We start from the raw sequence: 24,997 nt of genomic DNA, 5'->3' as shown, positions 1-24,997 counted from the left end.
GATGGGTTGAGTCAGTGACGTTCACATGAAAGGGGCTTTTATAATGAGAGGAATATTTATTCAAGTATCCAGGATGATGTCGAAAGATTTCATTTTCAGATGCATTCAAGCATTGTGCCGAAAGGTACGGCACGCGAGTAGCGAGCACGTACGCATTCAAGGAGTCAGCAAATTTACAAACAGGAACCACCCAAAGACAATAAAACAAAGCTTATATTTAATAAACATTTTAACATTTTTTTATTTTGGTTAATAACATTTTACAAAGTAGAAACTGAAACGATAGCAGTGATTTAAAAGCACTCGTACATTACAATTTGTGAGTAACAACCACTGAATTGCTATGACAAAACGGACCTGGGAGCGGTGTCTTTTGATTACAGAATAACGAAGGAGTGGGCATTGATTGTGACGTGTACACAGCAAACACGTGATAAAGTCGGTGCTTCAGACAAACCCTACTGAAACTTTTCTTTTTTATTCCTGTGTAAACTAGAATCAAATCAGAAGTAGGCTACTAGCTGTGTTTCTAGTTTACAAGGACACTAACAATTGTGCGGATTGAAGTCAGCTGGTGTTCGCCTGTGAAGGCATTATCGTGTAACAGATTAAAAAAGGTAGCTATGACATTAAGGACATATGTCCTGGTGGGAGCAATTCAGGTCGGCAAACATCAAATTCCTTCTAAATCAACGGAACCGTTTTTGAAGTGCAACAACGGTGGTGACAAGAAAACAATCATAATCCAGTGATGAACACATTACAATGAGGACAGACAGCAGACTCCGTTATTTGCCAAGCCCAAGACCCCTCCCCTCCCCTCCCCCCAATCATGTTCATTAATTCGTCGATTGCTTTTAAATGTAAATTCAAGACAGTCCTAATAAAATATAAAATATTCCATAATATTAAACACATTACAAATAAAATTTTATTTTTTCTAGACACATTATATGTGATTCATATAATATCACAGTAAACTGCACTCATTTTTGCAACAGCTCAACTACTGCACCTGGTTTCAGCAAGACATTAAACTCTGTTCAAACTACACTATCTGCTGTGATACAAAACTTCTGTATCTAACAAGTAAAGCACATATTGATCAACCAAGGAAAAAAAAAAAATCATAAAAGAGTTAATCTGATTCAAGAGTCAACATGAAAATCTACAGAAGGGGTGTCCGATCTAATCTGAAGAGGGCCGGTGTGGGTGCAGGTTTTTGTCTTAGCCCAGCACTGAGACACCTGATTCTATTTATCAAGGTCTTGACTGAAGACCATGATTGGTTAATAGGTTGAATTGGGTCTATTAGTGCGGGGCCAAAACAAAAAACCTGCACCCACACACCGGCCCATTTCGGATAAGACTGGCCCCCCCCGGTCTACAGCTACAGACACCCCGATAGCCATTTAAGCTCCTCTCAGCACGGGACTTTACAAGCAGCTGCAGATCTCGTCAGGAGCGCAAGGGACGAAATCTACAAACGCACGCACACACACACACACACACACACACACACACACAGTAATGCAATACAGTACTGTTAGCCACCCACGCCCTTTCTCTGCAAGGCAAACAAGGTGCGTACTAAAAGGTTTCCTGAAATTCCAAAAGAGAATTGTTCCCTCTAAAGGTGGTGAGTAAAGACTTCAAATACCTCTCACGGGTGGGGAGAAGAAAAAGAACTATATATATATATATATATATTCTTCACGGCTGAACGTGGTCGACTGTGGATGGAATTCCGCTATTATCATTAGTGCACAGAGTAAGCGGAGCCCCGAACACTGCTACAAGGCCGTAGTCTACAGAGCAGGGGTGCCCCCTACAGGCCACAGTGGGGAGTGCAGGGGGTAAATGGCTGCTGTGGTCCCAGTGCTGCTCCCGACCTTGTCTCTGCCGGAGCTGGCTCGTACAGGTGAAGGCCCAAGCAGGTCCATTTTACCTTCTCACAGTGCGCCTGCCGTTACCTGCTGCTGTACAGCCGGGCCAGAGCTGAACCTCTATAACGACCGTCTGACCTGCGACCTCCCCCCAGCCCCCCACGCCCCCCCCCCACCTCCACGTGTGCGTTAGTGCTGCTACTCGGCATCTCGGTTAAGATTATCTATCTGCGACATGACCACATCCCCCGCCCTGTTTCTGTTCCTTCAGCTTCCCGGTTCAGTCCGCGAGTACAGCGTCCCGCCTGTCCCCCGTCACTTCCTGTTTGATCTCCGGCTGCTCCGCCCCTTCCTCCTCCTCCTCCTGCTGCTCCTGCGGCCCTTCGCCCTGGCCCCCGCCCTCGCTCCCACCCCCAACCTCGCCGCCACCCTCGCCCTCGCCGGGGCGGGGCAGGGCGCTGTCCTCCCCCAGGATGGAGCACAGCTCGGCCAGGCGCTGTTGCATCTTGGGAATCCCGGACAGCTGTGTCTCGAGCCGCAGCTTCTCGTCCTGCAGGGAGAGCCGCGTGGAGGCGTCCAGCTTCTCGAACCGCCAGCCGCCCTCGCCGTCGAACTGCAGCAGGTGGGTGTGGTACTTCCTGCCGGAGGAAGAGGAGGAGGGGGAGGAGGAAGAGAAGGGGGGAAAAGTGACACCATTTTCCTGCACAACAGCCTGGAACTGCACCAGACAGCCGGTCCACCCCCCTTACTGAATCTGATCTGCTGGGTGCACAGCACCCCCTTCTGGCAGCTGCAGGTTAAAACTCTGAGGATCGTTTTTGTCTTTGGCTGGACCGCTGCAGCACCGCCCTGCTGAAATACTGGTGCATTGTGGGAATTTAACCCTGCTGAAATACTGGTGCATTGTGGGAATTTAACCCTGCTGAAATACTGGTGCACTGTGGGAATTTAACCCTGCTGAAATACTGGCACATCGTGGGAATTTAACCCTGCTGAAATAGTGGTGCATCATGGGAATTTCCCCCTGCTCAGCTCTGCAGGACACCACAGAATCTCCCACACCCCCGGCTCCATCAATCCCCGATCCCACAAAAAACAGCCTGGGCCTTACACCTGTGCACACCTGTACCCCATTTAAAACATCTGCTTTTGGATTTTAGCTGTGCTCGCTGCAAAAGACCGACTGACTGACGCAGTTAAGCACATCACACAGAAATTACACACTGTCACGGGGGAAACCTCGAGTTTCACGCAGTTGCATCAGTCGGCAAAACCTACGACTTTCACTCGACAAATTAAAAGTAGCAGCTTCAGACGTGTGCAGGGGAGCACGTGCGTACCAGAGCGAGGGCCTGTGGGTGATGGAGAGGAGCGCTATCCCAGCATCCTTTGCAGACTGGAATATCTTGCCTTCCACGTCGATGCTCACGGCACTCGTGCATTCATCGAGGAGGGCGTACTTCGGCCTGCGTGGAGAAATCAGCGGCATCAATTCAGCAAATCAGCAAATCAGCAAATTCAGTCAAACCAGAACACCGGCCACACCTACCACCGACTGCACCTACCATCTCCATCCTTTAACCAGTCATAATATTTTCTCTGTTGGTCAGCGTGTGTGTGTGTGTGTGTGACGCTCCTGCAGCACAGCGTGTGTGTGTGACGCTCCTGCAGCACAGCGTGTGTGTGTGACGCTCCTGCAGCACAGCGTGTGTGTGTGTGTGACGCTCCTGCAGCACAGTGTGTGTGTGTGACGCTCCTGCAGCACAGCGTGTGTGTGACGGTCCTGCAGCACACGTAAGGTTCCTGCTCTGGTTCCCGCTCCTGTACACACGGCCTGTCTCTGGTTCCCGCTCCTGTACACACGGCCTGTCTCTGGTTCCCGCTCCTGTACACACGGCCTGTCTCTGGTTCCCGCTCCTGTACACACGGCCTGTCTCTGGTTCCCGCTCCTGTACACACAGCCTGTCTCTGGTTCCCACTCCTGTACACACGGCCTGTCTCTGGTTCCCGCTCCTGTACACACAGCCTGTCTCTGGTTCCCACTCCTGTACACACGGCCTGTCTCTGGTTCCCGCTCCTGTACACACGGCCTGTCTCTGGTTCCCGCTCCTGTACACACGGCCTGTCTCTGGTTCCCGCTCCTGTACACACGGCCTGTCTCTGGTTCCCGCTCCTGTACACACGGCCTGTCTCTGGTTCCCGCTCCTGTACACACGGCCTGTCTCTGGTTCCCGCTCCTGTACACACGGCCTGTCTCTGGTTCCCGCTCCTGTACACACGGCCTGTCTCTGGTTCCCGCTCCTGTACACACGGCCTGTCTCTGGTTCCCGCTCCTGTACACACGGCCTGTCTCTGGTTCCCGCTCCTGTACACACGGCCTGTCTCTGGTTCCCGCTCCTGTACACACGGCCTGTCTCTGGTTCCCGCTCCTGTACACACGGCCTGTCTCTGGTTCCCGCTCCTGTACACACGGCCTGTCTCTGGTTCCTGCTCCTGTACACACGGCCTGTCTCTGGTTCCTGCTCCTGTACACACGGCCTGCTCCTGTACACACGGCCTGTGTTCCTGCTCTGGTTCCCGCTCCTGTACACACGGCCTGTCTCTGGTTCCCGCTCCTGTACACACGGCCTGTCTCTGGTTCCCGCTCCTGTACACACGGCCTGTCTCTGGTTCCCGCTCCTGTACACACGGCCTGTCTCTCACCTGTGGTAGAACATCCTGGCCATGCCCACTCGCTGCTTCTCCCCTCCTGACAGCACGTCCTTCCAGTCGCTCTCCGCATCCCAGCCTGTGTGTGAGACCAGCACAGCTGCTTCAGACTGCGCTCGTCTAACCCTGTCAATCTGCTGCAGAACACATTAACCCGCTACCACAATAACCCACTACTGACTGCCACATTAACCAACTACCACATTAACCGACTACGGACTACCACATTAACCAACTACTGACTGCCACATCAACCAACTACTGACAACCACATTAACTGACTACCACATTAACCGACTACTGACAACCACATTAACTGACTACCACATTAACCGACTACTGACAGCCACATTAACTAACTATTGACAGTCTGACTGCTATTGTCACAAATACCCTGCTTGAAATTTTGGAACATTAAAATGCCTGCAACACTCAGAAGCAAACACAATGGAAGCAAACTATTTAGACTCTAAATGCATGTGCAAAAGTTCCATAAAATGCTAGATATTTTCCCTCTGAAAAGCAGTGGTGAATGAGAGTAAAAAACCTTGTTTCAAATAGTAAAACATTTTTTTACTGATTTGATAATGATGGGAAAGAGATGATCGCTCCCCACCTTTCAGTGCTGAGCTTCTAGCAAGGAAACAAGGAAAATTACACGAGTCACCATGTAAACAGAGTAACTGTGTAAACAGAGAGCTGACTAATGCAGCCAGGTCCCAGCTAAAGGAAACAGCATCACCTTCCTGTCTGAGGATATTCAGGAACGAGGGGGGGGGGAGCGGAGGGGTCTGGGGGTCTGGGGGTATTGGGGAAGGATGTTCAGCCCAAGCTCATTTCCTCATATTTAATAATCTGTCTTCCCACCTGAGCCTCATCTATTCTACAGAGCTCTCACTGCCTCCTGGCCTGTGCTCTCTCACCCAACCCCTGCCCCCGCTGCCCTGCCCTGCTGTATGGCCCCCCCCTCCACTCCTCTCTCCCCACCCCCACCTCCCTCTCTCACCCACCTCCATCCACTCTCCCACCTCCCCTCCTCCTCCTCCCTCCCACCTCCCACTCCCCTCCCTCTCTTCCTCCCCTCTCCTCCTCCCTTCCCTCCTCCCTTCTTTCACCTCCCCCTCCACCTTCTCCACCCTCTCTCACTCCCCCCCCACCTCTCCCTCCTCTCACCTCCCCCTCTCCCCCCCCATCTCCACCCTCCTCCCTCCCCCTCTCCCCACTCCTCCCTCCCTTCACCCCCCTCCCACTCCCCTCTCTCCTCCCCTCCCCACCCTCTCCTCTCTCACCTCCCTCACTCTCCACCTCCCCCCTCCCCTCCCTCCCTCCCCTCTCCTCCTCCAGGATGTAGCGCAGGTTGACGATGTTCAGGATGTCCTCCAGCTGCTGGTCGGTGAAGCCCCGCCCCCTCATCTCCTGCAGGGTGTGTGGGTAGATCACCTGGTCCCGCAGGGTCCCCACAGACATATAGGGCCTGCGTGGCGCACAGCAGAGGACGGCTCAGTGCGTGAGGGCTCTGCTTCCACCACGCGTGTAACGAGAGCAAGCGTGACCGGTCACATGACTGACTCAACGATCAGCTGCTCGTGATAAATGGGTAACTACATTATTAATAATCTTTTCCTTAATATCAAAACATTAACAAAACAGAAAAGTGCACAAACTCTTCCATGCTGGTTTGGCCTTATGTTGGTCTTATGTAGCCCTTACGTAGGCCTTATATAGCCTTATGTAGCCCTTATACAGGCCTTACGTAACCTTATTTAACCCTTATGTAGCCTTATGTAGCCCTTATGCAGACTGTATGTAGCCCTTATGCAGGTATCATTGGTACCTCTGAGGGATGTAGAACATGTTGTGGGGGGCGGGTTTGCGCAGCACGCCGCGGTACGCAGGCCACAGGCCACTCAGGATGCGGAACAGAGAGCTCTTCCCACAGCCGTTCGGCCCGGTGATCAGGAGGTGCATCCCCTCCTCCACCTGCGGGGAGAGAGAAAGGGAGGGAGGGAGGAGGGAGGGAGAGAGGAAGGGGGGAGGGAGAGAGAAAGAAGAGAAACAGCAGCATGTGATGGTCACCTAAAGTTGCCAATAAGTTTTCTGATAGATTAATTAAATGTAAAGCGCTTTGGATAAAAGCGCTATATAAATGCAGTCCATTAACCATTTACCAGTCCAATTAGTAGTTTTCTGTTGTGAGTAGAAATTAATGCAAATATACTGTTTGCTTTGACAGACAAATGAGTGCACAAACACGCACACACACACACACACACACACAAGCATAATAAGAGTTATCCCACCCTAGTTTCACACATGAAAAAAATCATCCGGTTCAACAAACACAACCAAAACGTTTCCCTGAACAAAGAAAGAGCATTCACAAATATGTGTGATTCCGGTACTGTCCATTAGGGGGCAGCAGTTTCCCCCCTCTTCAAAATCCCTGCATTACAACTCAAACTCACCAAAAATAAAGATGAGTTTATACAAATAGTGTCAAATAAAATTTTTTTAAATCTTATTTGTTCATCACCATTTGCCCTCACTTCACAATAACGCTGATCAAAACTAAAGGACATAAGCTTATTACTTATTACACGGCCAGACAGACCGTCCGTCTCCTTCCGTCTTCAGGCACGGATTAAACTGCATTAATTAATCAAGATTTGCCATTATTAATGCGATCCGCACAGCTGTCGGCTCATTTCAAAGCTGCGCGTCTTCCCCTGCACCTCTCACTGCAGGAACGCCGTAGAGGCATTAACCCAATAATGCACAGCGAGACCAGCTGCCCTGCATCTCAGACAAGTGCAGGGCTCTGCGCTAAGCACTTATCCCAAGAAGCACGTGCGCTTCTCAGCTGAAACATTCTGGGGCACACTAATGCATCCCAATTAGTAGACGTGCTCCGAAATTATTTTTCCAGTTTGCACACATCAAATTTTCAGGAGCAAAATGATCCTAAAAATGGGAGCTTCGTAGAGTTTTGGTCAACTAACTGCCCATAGTGAGAGACTGACCCCGAGAGCTCTTTACCCAAGACTGATGAATTTAGCGCATGATGAAGAGTTTAGCATATGATGAAGAGTTTAGCGTATGATGAAGTGTTTCGCGTATGATGAAGAGTTTAGAGTACGATGAAGATTCTAGTGTATGATGAAGATTCTAGCATATGATGAGTTTAGCATATGATGAAGAGTTTAGCACATGATGAAGAGTTTAGCATATGGTGAAGAGTTTAGCGTATGATGAAGAGTTTAGTGTATGATGAAGAGTTTAGCATATGATGAAGTGTTTCGCGTATGATGATGAGTTTAGCGTATGATGAAGAGTTTAGAGTACGATGAAGATTCTAGCGTATGATGAAGAGTTTAGCATATGATGAAGATTCTAGCGTATGATGAAGAGTTTAGCATATGATGAAGATTCTAGCGTATGATGAAGAGTTTAGCGTATGATGAAGATTCTAGCGTATGATGAAGAGTTTAGCGTATAGAGCTGCCACCATCTGCAACACAGATGTACACTTGGACTGCCCCAGAAACTGTTCTGCTACAGTAGATTCCCCAGGGAGTTAACATACTGTACTTTTATGAACCTTTAGAGAGACCTGAATGAATGAACACATCAGCTTCTGCCACGTGTTGGACATTTATCAATAAGGCCCAGAAAGGTGCAGGATTTCTGGGGCACTGTAAGGTCATTACTAAAGTCACAGAAGGCTTAGTCTCGTGCACATATATTCAACAGGGCACAAACACACAATAGGATTGTACGTTCTTATTTTTCATTTCACTGATGCTTTTCTGGGAATGTGTAACAGTTTAGGTCCATTAAACAAATTATTTAGCCAACACCGGTTTTTGTTAAAGGTATGGCTGTGCTGTGCCACACGTCATTCGCTACAATTCACAAGTCAGCTCATGTCTGTCAGTCCATGTGGTAAACATATTACTTCGGCATTCCAAATATTACTTTTGGACGTGACATGAGGCATTAATATTTGCTCATGGCCCTGCTCGTATTCTCCACCGTAATTTCCTTATTTTTCTCCTCCAAATGAAGCCTTCTCTGATAGGCTAGGCTACGCAGCATAGGTAAATGCACTGCACAGGACACAAGAGTTCACCAGCTGAATGAAGGCCTTTACAGTCCTTGTGTTAGCTCCAGGTGTGCAGTTGTGTTTAAACCAGTGTGTCTACGCTGAATGACAGTTATCGTTGGATTTTTAGCATGCGAGGCAAAATCAACTGCCAAAACGACTAAACCACTGAACACAAGCCGGTAAGCAAAGCATGGAATATCGTTTCAGCATGGAGTATCGAAGAATCATTTAAAACCAAATCCAGGCTTTGCGAACGCACATTCAGTTTAAACTGAGCCTGTGAAACAGTGCTCACAAGCCGGTCATTCCACAGGAACGACGTGCCAAATTAAAGCTCCGGCAAGCGTCGGGATCAGTTTACACGTCCGCACGTGTCCCGAGGCCTATCGGTAAGCGTCCCGGTTACTGGGGCAATGGTCAAGGGCAGCTCTGAGTCCGTATCTGCTCTGTAACTCTGCCAACTCACAGAGCGCCACGCATTTCACGGGGCCTAAACAGGCAGCCGCTGCTACTAAGGGTTAACAGTAAAAAAATAAAAATAAAAAACAGCCAAACAAATACTCTCTCTTAACTTCTCTTAACTAAAGTTGCCGAAGTCTCTACCACTCTTTATCCATCTGTGAATATTTTTTCGGATGACTATAGATGCTTTAAAAACAACTGGCATGCAAGCAGACAACCTTAGGAAGAGCTTTAAACAACTATAGTCATCCAAAAAATCCAAAAAGAGTCGTAGAGACTTCGGCAACCTTAGTTTCCCGCGGGCTTAAATGGGCTAACAAGCGATCAATATTTATGAAAGCGGTGCACTGGTATTGGGCAGAATAATACTGGCGAATACTCGGCTCGTCTAGCGGCTATCTGGCGCACTGAGGCCTTCTGAATGACTGGGAGAACTGCAAAGCCCGCCAGGGCCCTGTTCTGGCAGCGCTGAGTGGACCCATTGTTACGGGCTGTGGGAACAAAGCGGTTCCTGACGGTGACACGTCACGTCACATGACACAGGATAAGAAGGCCCTCGGTGGGGTATTAGAACTCTGATCCTTTTTTTTCGCGCGTAAGCCGAACCTCTCACGCGGTTCCTCGGGGGGGGGGGGGGGTTTTCGTACCGCGTGCCGTGCCACTTTAGCGTGCCCCGCTATGCCGCATAATCAGTGCATTGTTTACCGCTGAGGATCATACCGCCATATTCCCTGACCTCGCTTCCCCCCCCCCCCCCCCATTAATCACATGATGTTCTCACAAACAGTCACTTATCAGGAGGGGGGTGGGGGGCTTTCAACACACATTTTTTCTTTTTCATATTTCAGAAGCACACAAATCTCACGACAGTAGTAACATGAACCCCCCCCCCCTCCTGTACAACACAGACAGTACAGCTGTAGGCTGCAAACCAAACAGGCCCGGACAAGTGAGAGTACACGTGCTGTACATGCGCTCAATTCACATCTGCTGTGCAGAGAGAGAGAGCAAACTCCTGCATTCAGCGTGTTTAAAAGGTAGAGTGCCAAAGGTACAATAAAAATGGCTCAACTAGACACAAAAGCAAAAAAACAACTAAGTACATCCATACGTACATTTGAAAAAACTCTAAGGTCTGCAATCGTCATCTTCAAAGGTTGTAGTTTTCTAACCCAACAGAAATAAGCACTCATTCATGATTATATTGAACAGTGCATCATCACGTCTTCCACTGGCCAGTGTTCGTTCAGTCCTGTATTTGCACAGAACATTCTGGAATACTGCACATTCTCTCTCCCTCTCTGCGTGAGGTCACTGTGCTCATCGGGAGCGGAGTGCATGACTGCGGTCAGGACCGTGTTTGCTAACAGGCAGCTATGACAACAGAACCTCACTGAGCAAATAAAGGTTACGAGCGTCCTATTACAAACACAAGCACATTAATGCATCAAATGCGTATCCCAACAAAAACCAATCGGTCCCTTGCATTTGAAAAACAAAAAAATTATTTCAGTATTCAGCTTAATTTACTGAACATTATTTATTAAATACAAACACTCTGAATTATTTGGGGGCAGGTAAAACAGAATCAGTCTAATTAGCTGCTTCTTACAGCATAACGAACTCCCAATAACTTTCATCTCTTTCATCTTTAAGCCCAGCCAGACAGGTTCAATGTATTTAATTCTGCTTACTGAATTACCCTGTAGACTCTAGAGTATTAGGACGTACAGTGCGATGATACTTTCTGAGCTGCGATCGCGTCTCTATCCGTTACCCTCTCAACCCTCTCAGCTTTCTAACCACAGCAACAGAAAATCTGAAAGGAGGGCAAAACTGCCCACTCTCCTTTAAAATAAATATTCTGAGCCAAGGCCTTGGTGAAGTCTTGCTGTAGCTGTGCCCTTCATTAGTCGATACCCAGCATGCTCGGCTGATTTAAAACCGTTCCGGAATGTTCCGAGGGTGCTGAAGTGAGAACACAAAGACAGGCCAGCCAGCACAAAAAGCTCAGTTCTTGTAAATGTTTACACATTTTATTCTCTGGAAAGCGCTGGGGTATTTATGGAGTTGTTCCTGTGGCAGTTGAGGCCACACTCAGCACTCTGACACCCGGCACCGACCCACATGGCTGGGACAGCAAACAGGTAGGACCTTCAGGTAAACTCCCGACACTCCAACAGAAAGGCCCAGCCATGCGATGCCAAAGAGCGGAACCAATGCAGGCTTCTCATTTGCTTTTTTTCCTGACCTGGAACTGCTAGAAATCTGCATCCTAATTTTCTTACGAGGTCTGGCTCTGCCCTTGGGTTGTACAAACTTGTGGTTGGGTTGCCACCCCTGTGTGTAACTACAGCCTGATCACAAAAAATAATTCCTATAAATTTTATTTATTCACTTATTTCATTTGACCCTTCGAAGAGCAGGGTTTTTTGGAATGTGTTTATCAAAATGATAAGTCAGTGTTCTAGAACTCCACTGCTTTCAGATACCAGTAGTGACTGTGACATCAGCATTAGAATGTTCAGTTAGGAACACTCCAATCGTGTATTTGCGACCTCACATTATGAAGGGTTAACAGTGCCAGACACTACTAGAGTGAGGAGAAGCAGCCAATAAGAGCCTGAACACGGGAAAGAGCAGCAGTGGCTGGACAGAGCGCACCCTCACCTTAATGTTGAGGCTGGTCACCACCACATCTCCTGAGGGGGTGATGATCGGGAGGTTCTCGCAGCTGATCTCCTGCTCCACATCGATCACCTGACCTGCAACCGAAACAACATCCTTCAGAGGTCAGCGCTGATCAGTCACAGTCCGTAAGACATCAGCGCTGATCAGTCACAGTCCTTCAGAGATCAGTGCTGATCAGTCACAGTCCTTCAGAGATCAGCGCTGATCAGTCACAGTCCTTCAGAGATCAGCGCTGATCAGTCACAGTCCTTCAGAGATCAGTGCTGATCAGTCACAGTCCTTCAGAGATCAGTGCGGATCAGTTGCCATCCTTCAGAAATCAGTTCTGATCAGTCAGAATTCTTCAGAGATCAGCATGGATCAGTGCTTCTATAACTGCTTTCTATAACTTTTTATCCTTTTAGCTTCATCTGTCAAGCAGAGCTTTTCTTAATGTAGTTATTTGATCTACGTATTTTACGTTGACAATTTAGGCATTTAGCCAATCCACTGCAACTCACAAATGAAGAACCGGCCAAGATTCGTACGTCACCAACACCCAAAACAGTGATTAGAGAGAAGCGCAATGATTGGGCCGTAACACCCAGCAGAAAGGTAATCCTCTGTCACCATGCACTGCACTTTTAAAACGCAATTTATTATTATTTTAGGCTTAATTAAGAGTGCAATCGGTGCCAATAAAAATCTCAACTCAACTTTTGTTTATTGGCATGAGTTTGGACCTCAGTTAAAACCCTGACTAAAAACTGGGGGTGGTGTCTGACAGCTCCTGAGCACTTTGTGCCTTTGAGGAAAACATGAAAGGCTGAAACAGTGAAGCACTTTGAACTGAAGGAGGTGTATGAGATGCAAGCTGAAAACTTTCTCAGTTGCTCAGGCTGATCTTTGAATAAAAAATTCTGCGCTCTAATCTTTTATGAATGTACCGTAGACCGTTTAATTGCTCTCTCCACTCAAGCCATTAAAAATGCAGGAGCGCTCCATCACCCGTGAAACCCAAGTACACTGAAGCGCTTCGAATCGCATGTCAGCGATGTAAACACGACTGAGGAAAATGCCCACGGGGCAGAAAAAAGCTTAATTTTCATTTATCTCAGATTACGTGCAAGTGAGACAGCTTGTCTAAGGCATCACCATCTTCAGAATTCCAGCAAGACACTTAAGAGACCGGCATACAATGCATTAAAACCAGCTGTCGGCTGTGCAAGGCAGCGCATATGTGGGGGGGGGGGGGGGGAGGGGGGATGAGGACAATGCCAAGGGCCCTGACTGACAGGGGCTCTCAAATCAGGAAGCCAGAGAAACTACATGAGGCACATGTAAAACACATGTAAATTTATAGCCTGAGGCAGCCATCAACCAGACAAGATGCACACCCCCATTCCTCTGTGTAGTGACAGGAATGCACACGATCACTGGATTATAGGGTTTCCTACTGTCCGCACTGACAGAGGTTTTCACCTGAATGTCCTACCAAAACACCCCAGTGGCTGAAATTCAGTGTAGAAACTTTCAGCGTGTTTTTAAAACTGCTATCACACCAGACATCTTCAAAGGCCAAGAGTGTCCAGCAGCTATTTTACAGCTAGCATCTGATAAAAAGCCTGTTACACACACAATGGCTCTTCTGTTCAGATCCCCCCCCCCCCCCATTTTTGTCATTAGGACTGTGAGGGTGGAACACAAATGGGAAAAAAAACAAGCAAATAAAAAAACAAAGAGGGGGAGGAGGTCCGGGAGGAGAACAGGGAGGAGGACCAAGAGGAGGTCCGGGAGGTGGACTGGGAGGATGACCGGGAGGAGGACCAAGAGGAGGTCCGGGAGGTGGACTGGGAGGATGACCGGGAGGAGGAGTGGGAGGAGAAAAGCGAGGAGAACCGGGAGGAGAACCAGAAGGAGGACCGGGAGGAGGACCGGGAGGAGAACTGGGAGGAGGACTATGAGGGGGACTGGGAAGGGGAGCAGAAGGAGGTCCGGGAGGAGGACCAGGAGGGGGAGCAGAAGGAGGTCCGGGAGGAGAACCAGGAAGGGGAGCAGGAGGAGGTCCGGGAGGAGGACCAGGAGGGGGAGCAGAAGGAGGTCCGGGAGGAGAACCAGGAGGGGGAGCAGGAGGAGGTCCGGGAGGAGGACTGGGAGGAGGTTCAGTCCTGCAGGCGGAGCTCACCTCTGATCTCCAGCGGGCCCTCCATCCTCATGCCGTGCTGCACCTCCCGCGAGGTCCCACCCGCCCCCCCGTCCTGCGCCGCGGAGCGCCGGTACACGCCCACGCGCACGTCCTCGAACACGGCGAACATCTCATACACCCGCGCCGTGTAGCCCGCCAGCTCCGTCACCTGGGAGGGGGAGGGGGAGGGGTCAGGGGTTAAAACTGCACACAGCAGGGTTTCTCCTCCACTAAAACACTAGTGTGAGCGGTTTCTCCCTCATGTGTCTCACCTCCTTGTAGGAGCGGTGTCTCCCTCACTCACGGAGAGAGATTCCAGTGTCTCACCTCCTTGTAGGAGCGGTTTCTCACCTCCTTGTAGGAGCGGTGTCTCACCTCCTTGTAGGAGCAGTATCTCACCTCCTTGTAGGAGCGGTTTCTCACCTCCTTGTAGGAGCGGTTTCTCACCTCCTTGTAGGAGCGGTTTCTCACCTCCTTGTAGGAGCGGTGTCTCACCTCCTTGTAGGAGCGGTATCTCACCTCCTCGTAGGAGCGGTTTCTCACCTCCTTGTAGGAGCGGTGTCTCACCTCCTTGTAGGAGCGGTGTCTCACCTCCTTGTAGGAGCTCATGATCCTCTCCACGGCGTCGGCGCCGGCGTTCAGGAGGCTCCGGGCCGTGGTGAAGGCCTGCGTGCGCTCGCTCACAAGCTCCTCCTCCTTCATCACCATGGCAGCCTGCTTCACGTCCTCCGAATCTGCCCGGCACAGAAAGCCATGCGTCAATCATCCAGCGATGGGCAGTTACGGACCCCCAAGCCCCTCCCTCATCTGCAGTCACAGTCACCGTGTTTTACTTACATTTTTTCCAGAGACACGCGGTAATCAGATTTGACTCAACAGCAGAGAGAACATAAAACAAACTCTGTTCACAGCAGCCCTGTGTTAGCACTGTTGAGATTGTGATAATGGACAGTTACAGGCACTAAAAAGAAGACGTTATAGAACAAAGACCCACTATACCAGAAGGCCTTCTCAACTTCAGGTCCCGCGGCCTGCAGTGTCCGTAGGTATTCGCTCCAACCATGCACTACACCACCAGATTTCACTAATCATTTTAACCTGCTTGGTTCAGAAAGTAAGCTAATCAGTGAAATCAGGTGGTGTAGCGCATGGGTCGGAGCAAATAGCTGCAGACACTGCAAGGCCGCAGCACCTGGAGTTGAGTAGGCCCAGCACCATATAAAAACATCTTCAAGCACCGGGGTCCAGGGCCCTCCATACTGAAGCCGTATGACACACCGTATGACACACGCCACGCCAGTTAAACACGGTCCTCCACCTCCTCTGACTCGCAGGGCGGGGCGCAGTCATGGGACGGGCGGATCTCGGGCGAGCCACGGCTCCTGTTTTTCCTGTTACAAAATCGAGCCCTTTTGTGTCCCGCATCCTATTGACCTACAGCGGGGAGCGGGCGGAGTCGCGCGGCCAGCTCGGAGCGCGCCCTCGAACCGCCGTCAGCGGCAGACAACAATGCGGCCGGGGGGGGGGGGGACCAAACGAGCGAGCGGCACAATTACGAATGCGCCGCGGCCTACAGGGCGATGCCGGACCAGTCTTATCACACGTCCTGCCCAACATCAACACATCTGACCAGCCTACTCCCCCAAGAGGAGTATCATATTTATATTTTAACCTTCATTAAACCAGGAAATCCCCACACTGAGGCTGAACTCCCGTTTGCAAAAGGGGGGAGGGGGGGGTGGGCCTGACGTAAACCACAAAGTTACCCAACAATCAAGTTACAAACATCACATGGGGAATGAGACAGTAGAATAACAGTAATTTTTTAAAAAGCAGGGCAGAGGTTAAAAGCAGAAGCATGCTTCAGGCGCTGAGTCATGAATTACATGTTTAAAACGGAAACTAATCTGTCAAGTTTAAGATTTTTTTTTTTGCTGAATGTTCCAACCACAAGATGCAAAGTAACTGAAGCCCAGCTTTCCAAATTCAGTATAGGCACGAGGGGACTTAAAAAAATATCACATCCCTGGAGTGGAGGTGATAATTATGTGAATTTCTAATTAGCAGACAGCTGAGGTATGAAGGAAATAGAGTAGGCCAATCATTATTTTGTGGATTAATACATACCAGTGGATCAATCTGCACAGGCGTAAAGAAGCCGACTCAGACTATTCATATAATAAACAATGATATGATAATGGTTAACACCTGTAATAAAACACAAAGCACTGTGGTATATAGAGTAATATCGCTGCCGAATAATATAATAAACTGTAATATGAAATTACAATACTCTAGACAAAGAGTCTACAAAATAACCAAGAGCAGGCAGATGTAATGTTAGAGAAAGATATGTAGGAGAACTGAAGTGGTAAGAAGACAAATTTAGAATGCAGCGCAGCTACGATCTTTCACCACATTCCCCAGTGCAGCCAGGGGTGAACACAGAGGATAGAGGAGGATCATGGGAAACCTCACACTTCACCCACATGTTCAGACCATTAGACCGAGGGCTGCGGTGTCTGCCGGTTTTTTGTGGTGTTCTTGACACCAGTGGTTTATTTTAATGGCAGGGCTGCCCAACCCTGTTCCTGGAGATCTACAGTCCTGCAGGTTTTCACTCCAACCCTAACAAAGCCACATCTCATTCAGCAGCTAGAGATCTCATTGACCTGCTAAGGTGTGCCAAACTAGGGTTGAAAAAAAAATAAAAACAGGAGGACAGATCTCCAGGAACAGGGTTGGGCAGCCCGGATCTAAGCCGATGATTGGCTCTACACACCTTGTCCTCGAGGCCTTAATTGGAGCTGACTGAAAGGACAGACCCCACGGCCCCCTGTGAGATGTAGTCCAGCAGCCCCGCGGCCCCCTGGGGGCTGGAGTTTGGCACTGCCGCGGCCCCCTGGGGGCTGGAGTTCGGCACTGCCGCGGCCCCCTGGGGGCTGGAGTTCGGCACTGCCGTGTTGTAGTTACCGTGTTTGGAGTATCCCGTGGCCGTGATGATGGGCACAGCCACCATGACCAGGCCCGAGGCGCTCCACACGTACTTCATGAGGAACTGCTCCAGCATGACGTACCACAGCCGCTTGAACAGGATCAGGTTGATCTGGGATGACAGGGCCTGGTAGCACTGCTGCAGCTGGGACATCTCCACCTGAGAGACACACACACATGCATGTATAAGCACACACACATATGTGTAAACACACACACATACACGCACACACGCACATACACAAATACATACTAACACACACAAACATACACACGTGTAAACACACACACATACACAAACACACACACACACGTGTAAACACACACACATACACAAACACATGCACATGCACACCATGCATACACACACATGCACACACACATACATGCACATGCACACATGCACACACACAGGATGCCATGTTCAATAACAAAAGTCTAAATATTGTCCACGCACTTCACAAGAGACACCACATTTCTGAAGGTAAGTATATATAGTTTTCTATTTCCTGTTTCTAGAGCTGGGGTTTCCGGTGTCATGTTTGAAAAGCATGCAAACCAATACTGAAACAAGTCAAAATAAAAGTGGCGCAATATCTTGAGTCAAAAAGCATGAGTTCAAAGTTCAAATTGCTGGCTTGCACAGGCAACCCCCGTGGGGCCCTGCAGATCCCCTTTTACCTTCTTCTACATAACATGACAGCCCTCACATCTGCCCCAATCACACCACAGAGTTCTGACCCAATCACGGCACAGCGTTCTGGCCCAATCACGGTCCAGCGTTCAGGCTCAGAGAGGCCATGTTTCTCAGTGTGTTTCTGCTGCTCTGCCAGGCAGTGCTGGATTCAGTTACTGCTGTATTGTTGCCGCTTTTAAATACGTTAAGCAGTGTCAGGTGCCTCAGTACACTTTTTTTTAAAACTATGCAAATCTGACCCAGATGCAAAATCCACCTTTTATGAGTTAGGCCTACAAGGTAGATTTATAGTGAATTGACATATTTGTTTAACGAACGACCAGATTCAAATAAAAAATCTGGTAAATTACAACCCAAGTGCAAAAAGGACTTTTCCTCAGACATTCTATATGCTTTAACCAAATAAACTTCAAACAAAAGCTCCAAGGCTGCCATGTGTTTTTTTAGCAACTTATATCTGTACCTGCTGATTGATGTATTGTTTGATGTTCTGATGTATTTTTCCCCATTTGCAGTTGCAAAAACTAGCCGCAAGCAGCATTTATGGGGACCAAAAACAACTGGACACAACTAAGACATTTAATATACAAGAGGAAACTGCCACGGTAAGACACCATGCAGTTGATGAAAAGGCAGAATGTGAAATGTTCTGTAGACTGTGAAAATTATAAAAAGTATAATTTCTCATTTCTAACTATTTCACTTTAAAATAAAAGAATCTCAGGACAGACTCAAGTGTTTCTGTGAAAACATAACCATATTTTCCACCACAATTTAAAAAAAATAATTTAAAAAAGAAACAATATATCGAGGATTCCTGTACTGATCATATTACGTACAAGATAATTTGCCTCATGATGGCCATATTGCTCGAGACAAAAAAAAAAACTTTATTTACATTAAATTTAAGCAGCATGGCCAAGATCATGGTGCCATCTAGTGATGAAAAATATGTTTTGGTACTCAAAACCCCGCTTACACCTGCTAATTTCAGGAAGTGGCTCAGGGGATCGGATCTGAATCTGTTCCTAATGCGTCTTGGGTGCATTTACACCAGCATTTTTATGCAGATAATCCTTTTCAGGATATAATCCAGATGCACAAGACAAATGACACCACCAGGTGTAAATGGGGCCAAAGTGAAAGTTGTGTTATTTTAAATATCTCTGACTGTATATATACACAGTAGTAAACATTATTCAAGAAGGTGTAAACATGAAAACATCTCAAAATTAAGAGGATGGAGACAGTTATTCTAATGAACTGTGTGGTCATAATGAACAGGTGGATATAGATTTTTGCGTAAACGTACAAGTAACTTTATACAAATACATTTAAGTAAGTAACATTTTATTGCAGCATCTATGACTGTGCTCCTGTGTGTGTGTGTCTATAAATTGCCTTCAGAGAACCAAATGGAAAAAGGTCAGCCCTTTCCAAGAGTATTAAAATGTCTTAGTACTCAGACGTGCTAGCTCCTCTGTCAGTTTAGCAGTGTGCGTTTACACAACTGTGTTAAAAAATGTGAAATACAGAACGGTCGTTTATTGAGAGCAGGAAAAAGTGTGATGGATTTCTCTCTCATAACGGCCACATTGTTTCAAAGAGAAACAATTAAACCAGCCAATACAAAGGGAGGCCTACAGACCAGCGGCGTGTGACCCACAAAAAACAAAAACAAAAAAAGTGTGTCACGCTCCACAAACTGACCTTTTTCTTTCTGTGATTTATCGCGTCTGAGCAGGTGACAAAAAGAACCCAGGCATTCCTCTCGCATCACGCCTGCGAATAACCTGCAGCTACCAAAGCAGCTCGCCACCCCCCTCTCACACAAACAGAGGAATGCCTTTCCTCTGCTCTCAAAAACTCTCGAAAGAACGTTTTTAAAGAAACAGGCCGTATCTTCGCACACGCTGCCAGTTACGCAGTATCGCGAAAGACACCGTGTGTGGCGTCTAAAGGGTTTTGAGACTTTCTCCCGACGCTCTGTAGACAGAAAGGAATATCTACTGTACAGCAGGGGCGTCAAACTACCTGCCTGGGGGGGCCACAGTGTCTGATGGTTTTCCGTGTGCTTCAGCACAAGTGGCGAACGGAGGTCTTTGATTGGCTAAAGAGTCCACGCACCTTGTTCTCAAGGCCTTAAGTTAAGACTGGAGTTTGACATGCCAGGATCCTGTATCATGAAGCAGTATCACACCACAGACACCGCCGAAGTTGCCAAAAATAACACAGGAGGTGCTCAAGTCAAAATTCCAAGCATCGTGTTAGGTTTGCCCGTGTTTAAACGAATATCTCCTACCACAAAAATGACAAAACTGTGACCAGGACTACCCACCCAGTGTTTTTCAAACAATCTTCCTTCCCTGAGGCTCCAAACACAGTTAATGCAGCACATCGTACAACCTGACACACAACTGCGTCAGACATTCAGACACTCCTGACAGAACGGGTTGTGATCGTTTCGCAGCCGAGGGAACCAACCGCCATCGATGAACCTGCCAGAGCAGCTGCCACAGTCTTATCTGGCCTCCACATTCAGCGTGATCTAGGCCTGGAGGTAAAACGGGTTAAAGAACTGCCGCAGCTCACCTAAACAATGGCTTCTGTCTACTTGATTGAAGTATTTTTTTTATTTTTTTATTTTTTTTTAATAATTGAACAACCGCCAAACATTTCCAGACCCAACTCATTTGTCTGTCAGTTTGTCACTGAGAGCTATCCGGAAACGATACCAGGGTTGGTATCCCCAGGCGGTAATACGGGACGCACTGTACCTCCGCAAACATCGGAGAAAAAAATCAATAAAAGCTCAGACTCGGATCTCCACTGAAGGGAACAAAAGGCACTGGTGGAGCTATTCAACAAAACTGGCCTCGCGCAGTCCTGTTTGCACCTGGCCAGGTGTGGGCTACACTGTGTGAATGCCACGGCTCACCACTACACACCACCACCGGCTCACCCTCCGAGGCACCTCCCCCTCCACTAACTATTCTCCTGAGGGAAACCCTGAATAGATACTTACAAAAGTGAATTTACACTCAGAAAAAAAAAAGAAATACAAAAGTTCCTATAAAAGGTACAAATGCTTGGGGTGGTACCCTATAAGGACATAAAATATCACCCCAAACCAGAAATACATCATACACACCTTTATACTTCAGGTTTGGGGTACTTATTAGTACCCAAATAGAACATAATTGTACTTCCAGGGTACATTTTGCAGATTTGTTCCCTAAAGAACAGAAATGTACCTCCGCTGTGTCTGTGTATTGGGCAGGGTGAAGGCCCAAGTTCCCCCAGCCCGTGCCCTTAGTGTGTCGCTATGGTTACCTTGTGTCCCCCATAGAAGGCGATCTCCTCGGAATTGGCGATGATGCGGGAGTGCATGTAGCGGAGGTCTCCTTTCCTCCTGGCCTCCTCGGCGACCAGCTTGCCGAAGCGCGGGGAAAAGGCGCGAAGCACCTTGGCAGTGAGCGCCACCACGATGCCCGCTATGACCGACGGCCAGGTGGTGTTGGCTCCCTTAGACTCGGCTGTTTTGAGGAGGGTGTAGCAGGTCACCACCACATCCAGGATGGGCTTCGTGAGATTGGAGTAGAGGTGGGCCACGGAGGCGGCGAACATGACCATGTCCTCCGTCAGCGACTGGTCCGGGTTCGCCAGGCGGCTGTCCATGTTGCTGACGCGGTAATAGGTTTGGTCGCTGAAATAAAGGCGGTAGGCGTGGGTGACCAGCCGCGTGCGGAACGCCAGGCTCAGCTGGCCTTCCAGGTAGCGGATAACACTGTTGACAAAGGTAGCGGGGATGGCGATCAGGAGCCATTTGGTCAGCTCCCACACAAACGCCTGCGGGTCCTTCTTCACGATTGTTTTGACGATTCTGCCATCCAGGCTGGCAACGTAGATGGATAAGAAAGTTCGCGATATGAGGGCCAGAGAGTGGACGCCCAAAAGTCCGAGCTCTTTGCAGACGAGCCGAGGGAAGAGGATGCGCAGCAGCCGTATCAGGCGATCAAAAAACTCGCGGTTCACGGCTGGAGAGCTGCTCTTCTTCTTCGCTTTCTCCACATCTGGGGATCCGCCGTTCGATCTTTGAGGAAGCTTACCATCCAACCGCTTATCGACCCCTCCTCTGAGCTTTCCAGAGACAAAGGGGTATAGTTTCTTCACCCCATAGGCAGCAACAAGCAGGAGGACTGCTTTCTTTACGGCCGAGGTTTTCTTCAAATTCTCCGGAAGTTTAGAATATATGACCAAAGACATGGTGGACTTCTGTGGCCTTAAAAGGCACGTGGATTTCTATGTTGAACAGAACCTCTTAAAAAAAATGTTTCTCTACCTACACAAAGCCATTAGGCTAGTCATTTTTGTCCTTTTCTGTTAAAGCTGAAGATGTTTTTTATTGTCATCCATTGTCTCTCTGCAACAACCAATACAAACTATAAAATGTTAAAACTAACGTAAAAATGGCAACCAATTATTTTCAAAACATTATTTACAAGTAAACGTATGCCAGGTTGTGGTGGTCATAATATTATGATTATGTCCATAACAGTCATTCGTGAACGGAAACGCGTCTGCAAATATAATATATGCTGTCGGACACCGCAGTAAACAACTAGTCGCATTAGCCTCAAATGTCAGCAGTTTCCCCCTTGCTCATTGTCTCTCAGGTAGCGAGCGTTAGGTAGCCAACGTTACAAGGAGCAAGCAGACACATTTTTTCGCGACATCCGCATGCCTAAGGGGGCCATCATGTGACTAGCTGACTAATATACCTGAAGGGTAACTTGCGTTCTGATGGTTTTGCCAAAAAATACCTAGCCAAAATATCCAAAATAAAGTTCATCAAAATAACATTATCAAGATATATACCTACAAACTAGCCATTGCGATTATCAAGATATAACATTATCAAGATATATACCTACAAACTAGCCATTGCGACAAAGTAACAGAATAGCCAGTTAAACAAGAGAGTGCGAAAGATCAGCTGTACGTCAACTATTTCAACAAGATTAATTTGTAATTAAAGAACGATCCAACAAGACGAACTGCACGAGTCATTACTGTGCTACAATTGGTTATCTCCAGTGACAGGGGTAAAATAGCAGTTAGCCAACCAACGTCAGTTAATAATCAAATGGCCAGTGAATGTGTAAAAAACGTTGGTAGTCTATGTAATTATTGCAAATGAGAACGGTTCGTTCACCGGTTTACTAAAAGCGTAGAAACGATGTAGCCAGCTAGCTCAGAGGGTTATGGAAGAGCTGTCAACATACAAAGCACACGAAGCAAGCAAGCTAACTACAACTTTGTTTACTGTCCAACTTCATTTCCTCCGATGACCTTTGAAGTTATCCTCGAAGTTAAATGACAGTCCAAAAAAAAGTTTGCCACGAACCAGCAAGTAGCCAACCAGCTGTCGAAAAACTTCTAAATGTTTTCGCTAACTATAGTTCACTGGCCTTAGTGGTTTCATAGCGAATTCGTAGCTTCGGCTTCAGTAGTTTCCAGAGACAAATGCATGATTTCTCGCCGGTAACGCTACCTCCTTTGAACGCTGATTGAACCGTGTAACAAAGGTAACTACCCAACGTCATGCCTTTCTAGAGCGCACCGAAAGGTAGGAAGTCCTCCACATGTCCCACAATTCTCCCAGTACGTACTCTAATAGAACCAAGCCATAGAGATAGAATATACTAGATTATATTACGGGACCACAGAACTAAGTACACTACAGTAAAATGTGTACTCTGGAAAGCGAGCGACCTTCTAGAACGAAAATGCTATATCTACAAAATAATGCGTCATGTTTTTCTCACTGACCACCGGCATGAATCTGTTCAAAGCTTTGTCACTACAACGGCAAAACTCATTTTAAATAACTCGTATTACACCGGTAGCTTTTTGATCAAATCCGTGATTTTCTTTAAATTACATTTTAGCAGCGTAATTTACGTATTTACGTCGCTGTAATAAAATGCAATTAAAGGCACCGCTTTGTGGGAAGGAAGCGCATTCAAGATCACAAGCGATCACCACCATGATGGGTTATATTATTAACAAAAGAAGTATATGTAGAACTAACAACGGCCAGATCTTGGTCAAAGCGTTAATAATCTGTAGAGGTTTGCACTAAGTATAAAGCACAAGCTGTAAAAGTCCATATACAATGCAAGCACAGCTTCTGGAATGGAAACTAGGCCTTTCATGCAAACATGTTGTGAATGATAAAATCCAGCAGGAGTTAAATAAGGTGAATACATGTATTGCGCCAAGAAGGGGAGGAAGACTTAGATAAGAGAAGGAAATGCTTATATTTTAATTAAAGAAAGGAAGGGGCTTGGAAATAATGGTGTCAAGGACAGAACCTAAGAAACCAAAGCGAACAGGTGGGAAGTACCAAAGTTAAGCTCCGCAACAGGAGGAGCTGTCAAAAGTGAATAAAGGGAAGTGGAAAGGCCCAGGGGATTTCAGAGTGTTTGGGGAATGATTGGATATCTTGTCTTTGCGTTCTGAACGATCGTTGTTTGTATTGGTCTGTGCAGATCAGCCCGGGTTCTTGTATGTAATCTTGGATTCACTTACAATAAATCCAGGTGCATCAGACTCTGTGGATTGTGTATAATTTTGAAGAAGTATTCAGCAGTGTGAGGAGAGCGACCCCGGCGCTTCTGGCCCAGGCCAGGGCCTGTTTTTCCCCCGCAGCTTCTTTTTTAGAAATGCGAATTTAGCTAAATAAGGCATTGGTTCAAAACGATTTGCTTACAATCTACACGGTTCCTAACCATATAGGCCTAATATCATTACCTTTTGTAACTATATAGGCTGCAAATTAATGTAAAACTGTGGTAGGCCTAGCTACCGACGTCATATGCACGATTTGGATTGTGGCCTTCAAATGTCACAGGGAACTGATACTTTACTGTCAGATTCACTGATCTTCCTGTCGGGGTGGTAAAATTCGAGTAGCCTATGCGTCAAACGTTTGCACGAGTGACCATGAAGAATTGACATTGAAGCGGTGCGCATTTTACGTGAGGTTCAATATTGGTTTGGTAGACAACTAGCCTACTATGTCACGGTGGTAGGGTATGAGCCGAATGGGCAGTGACGAGTCCGTTTGAATGCAAGACACGACTTTCAAATAACCGCCGCGTAAATAAATTCAACAGACGTTTAGATTTCTGGTAGCTAGCCATAGCCATCTGTCATGATAGAGTAGGATAGATGGAACACTGGAAAACAGAAGTCGGTGCATATGATGCCGACATCCTAGCAGT

At 47.6% G+C, this 24,997-nt stretch overlaps 1 protein-coding gene across 1 annotated transcript; it reads right to left on the bottom strand.

Moving 5' to 3' along the window:
• Window positions 1-202: 202 nt before the first annotated feature.
• abcd1 (ATP-binding cassette, sub-family D (ALD), member 1) lies at window positions 203-23,368 on the bottom strand. Its single transcript, XM_064300566.1, has 10 exons — window positions 21,042-23,368; window positions 16,991-17,171; window positions 14,609-14,751; window positions 14,018-14,186; window positions 11,833-11,927; window positions 6,430-6,575; window positions 5,885-6,069; window positions 4,590-4,674; window positions 3,227-3,352; window positions 203-2,524 (listed from the first exon to the last, which is right to left on the bottom strand). The coding sequence occupies exons 1-10, from the start codon at window positions 21,972-21,974 to the stop codon at window positions 2,167-2,169; spliced, it is 2,421 nt and encodes an 806-aa protein (XP_064156636.1). The 5' UTR covers window positions 21,975-23,368; the 3' UTR covers window positions 203-2,166.
• Window positions 23,369-24,997: the final 1,629 nt, after the last annotated feature.

Source organism: Anguilla rostrata, chromosome 11 (genome assembly GCF_018555375.3).
Source record: "Anguilla rostrata isolate EN2019 chromosome 11, ASM1855537v3, whole genome shotgun sequence".
In the NCBI taxonomy this organism is placed as follows: Eukaryota; Metazoa; Chordata; class Actinopteri; order Anguilliformes; family Anguillidae; genus Anguilla; species Anguilla rostrata.
This window is presented reverse-complemented; position numbering and strand designations above follow the sequence as displayed.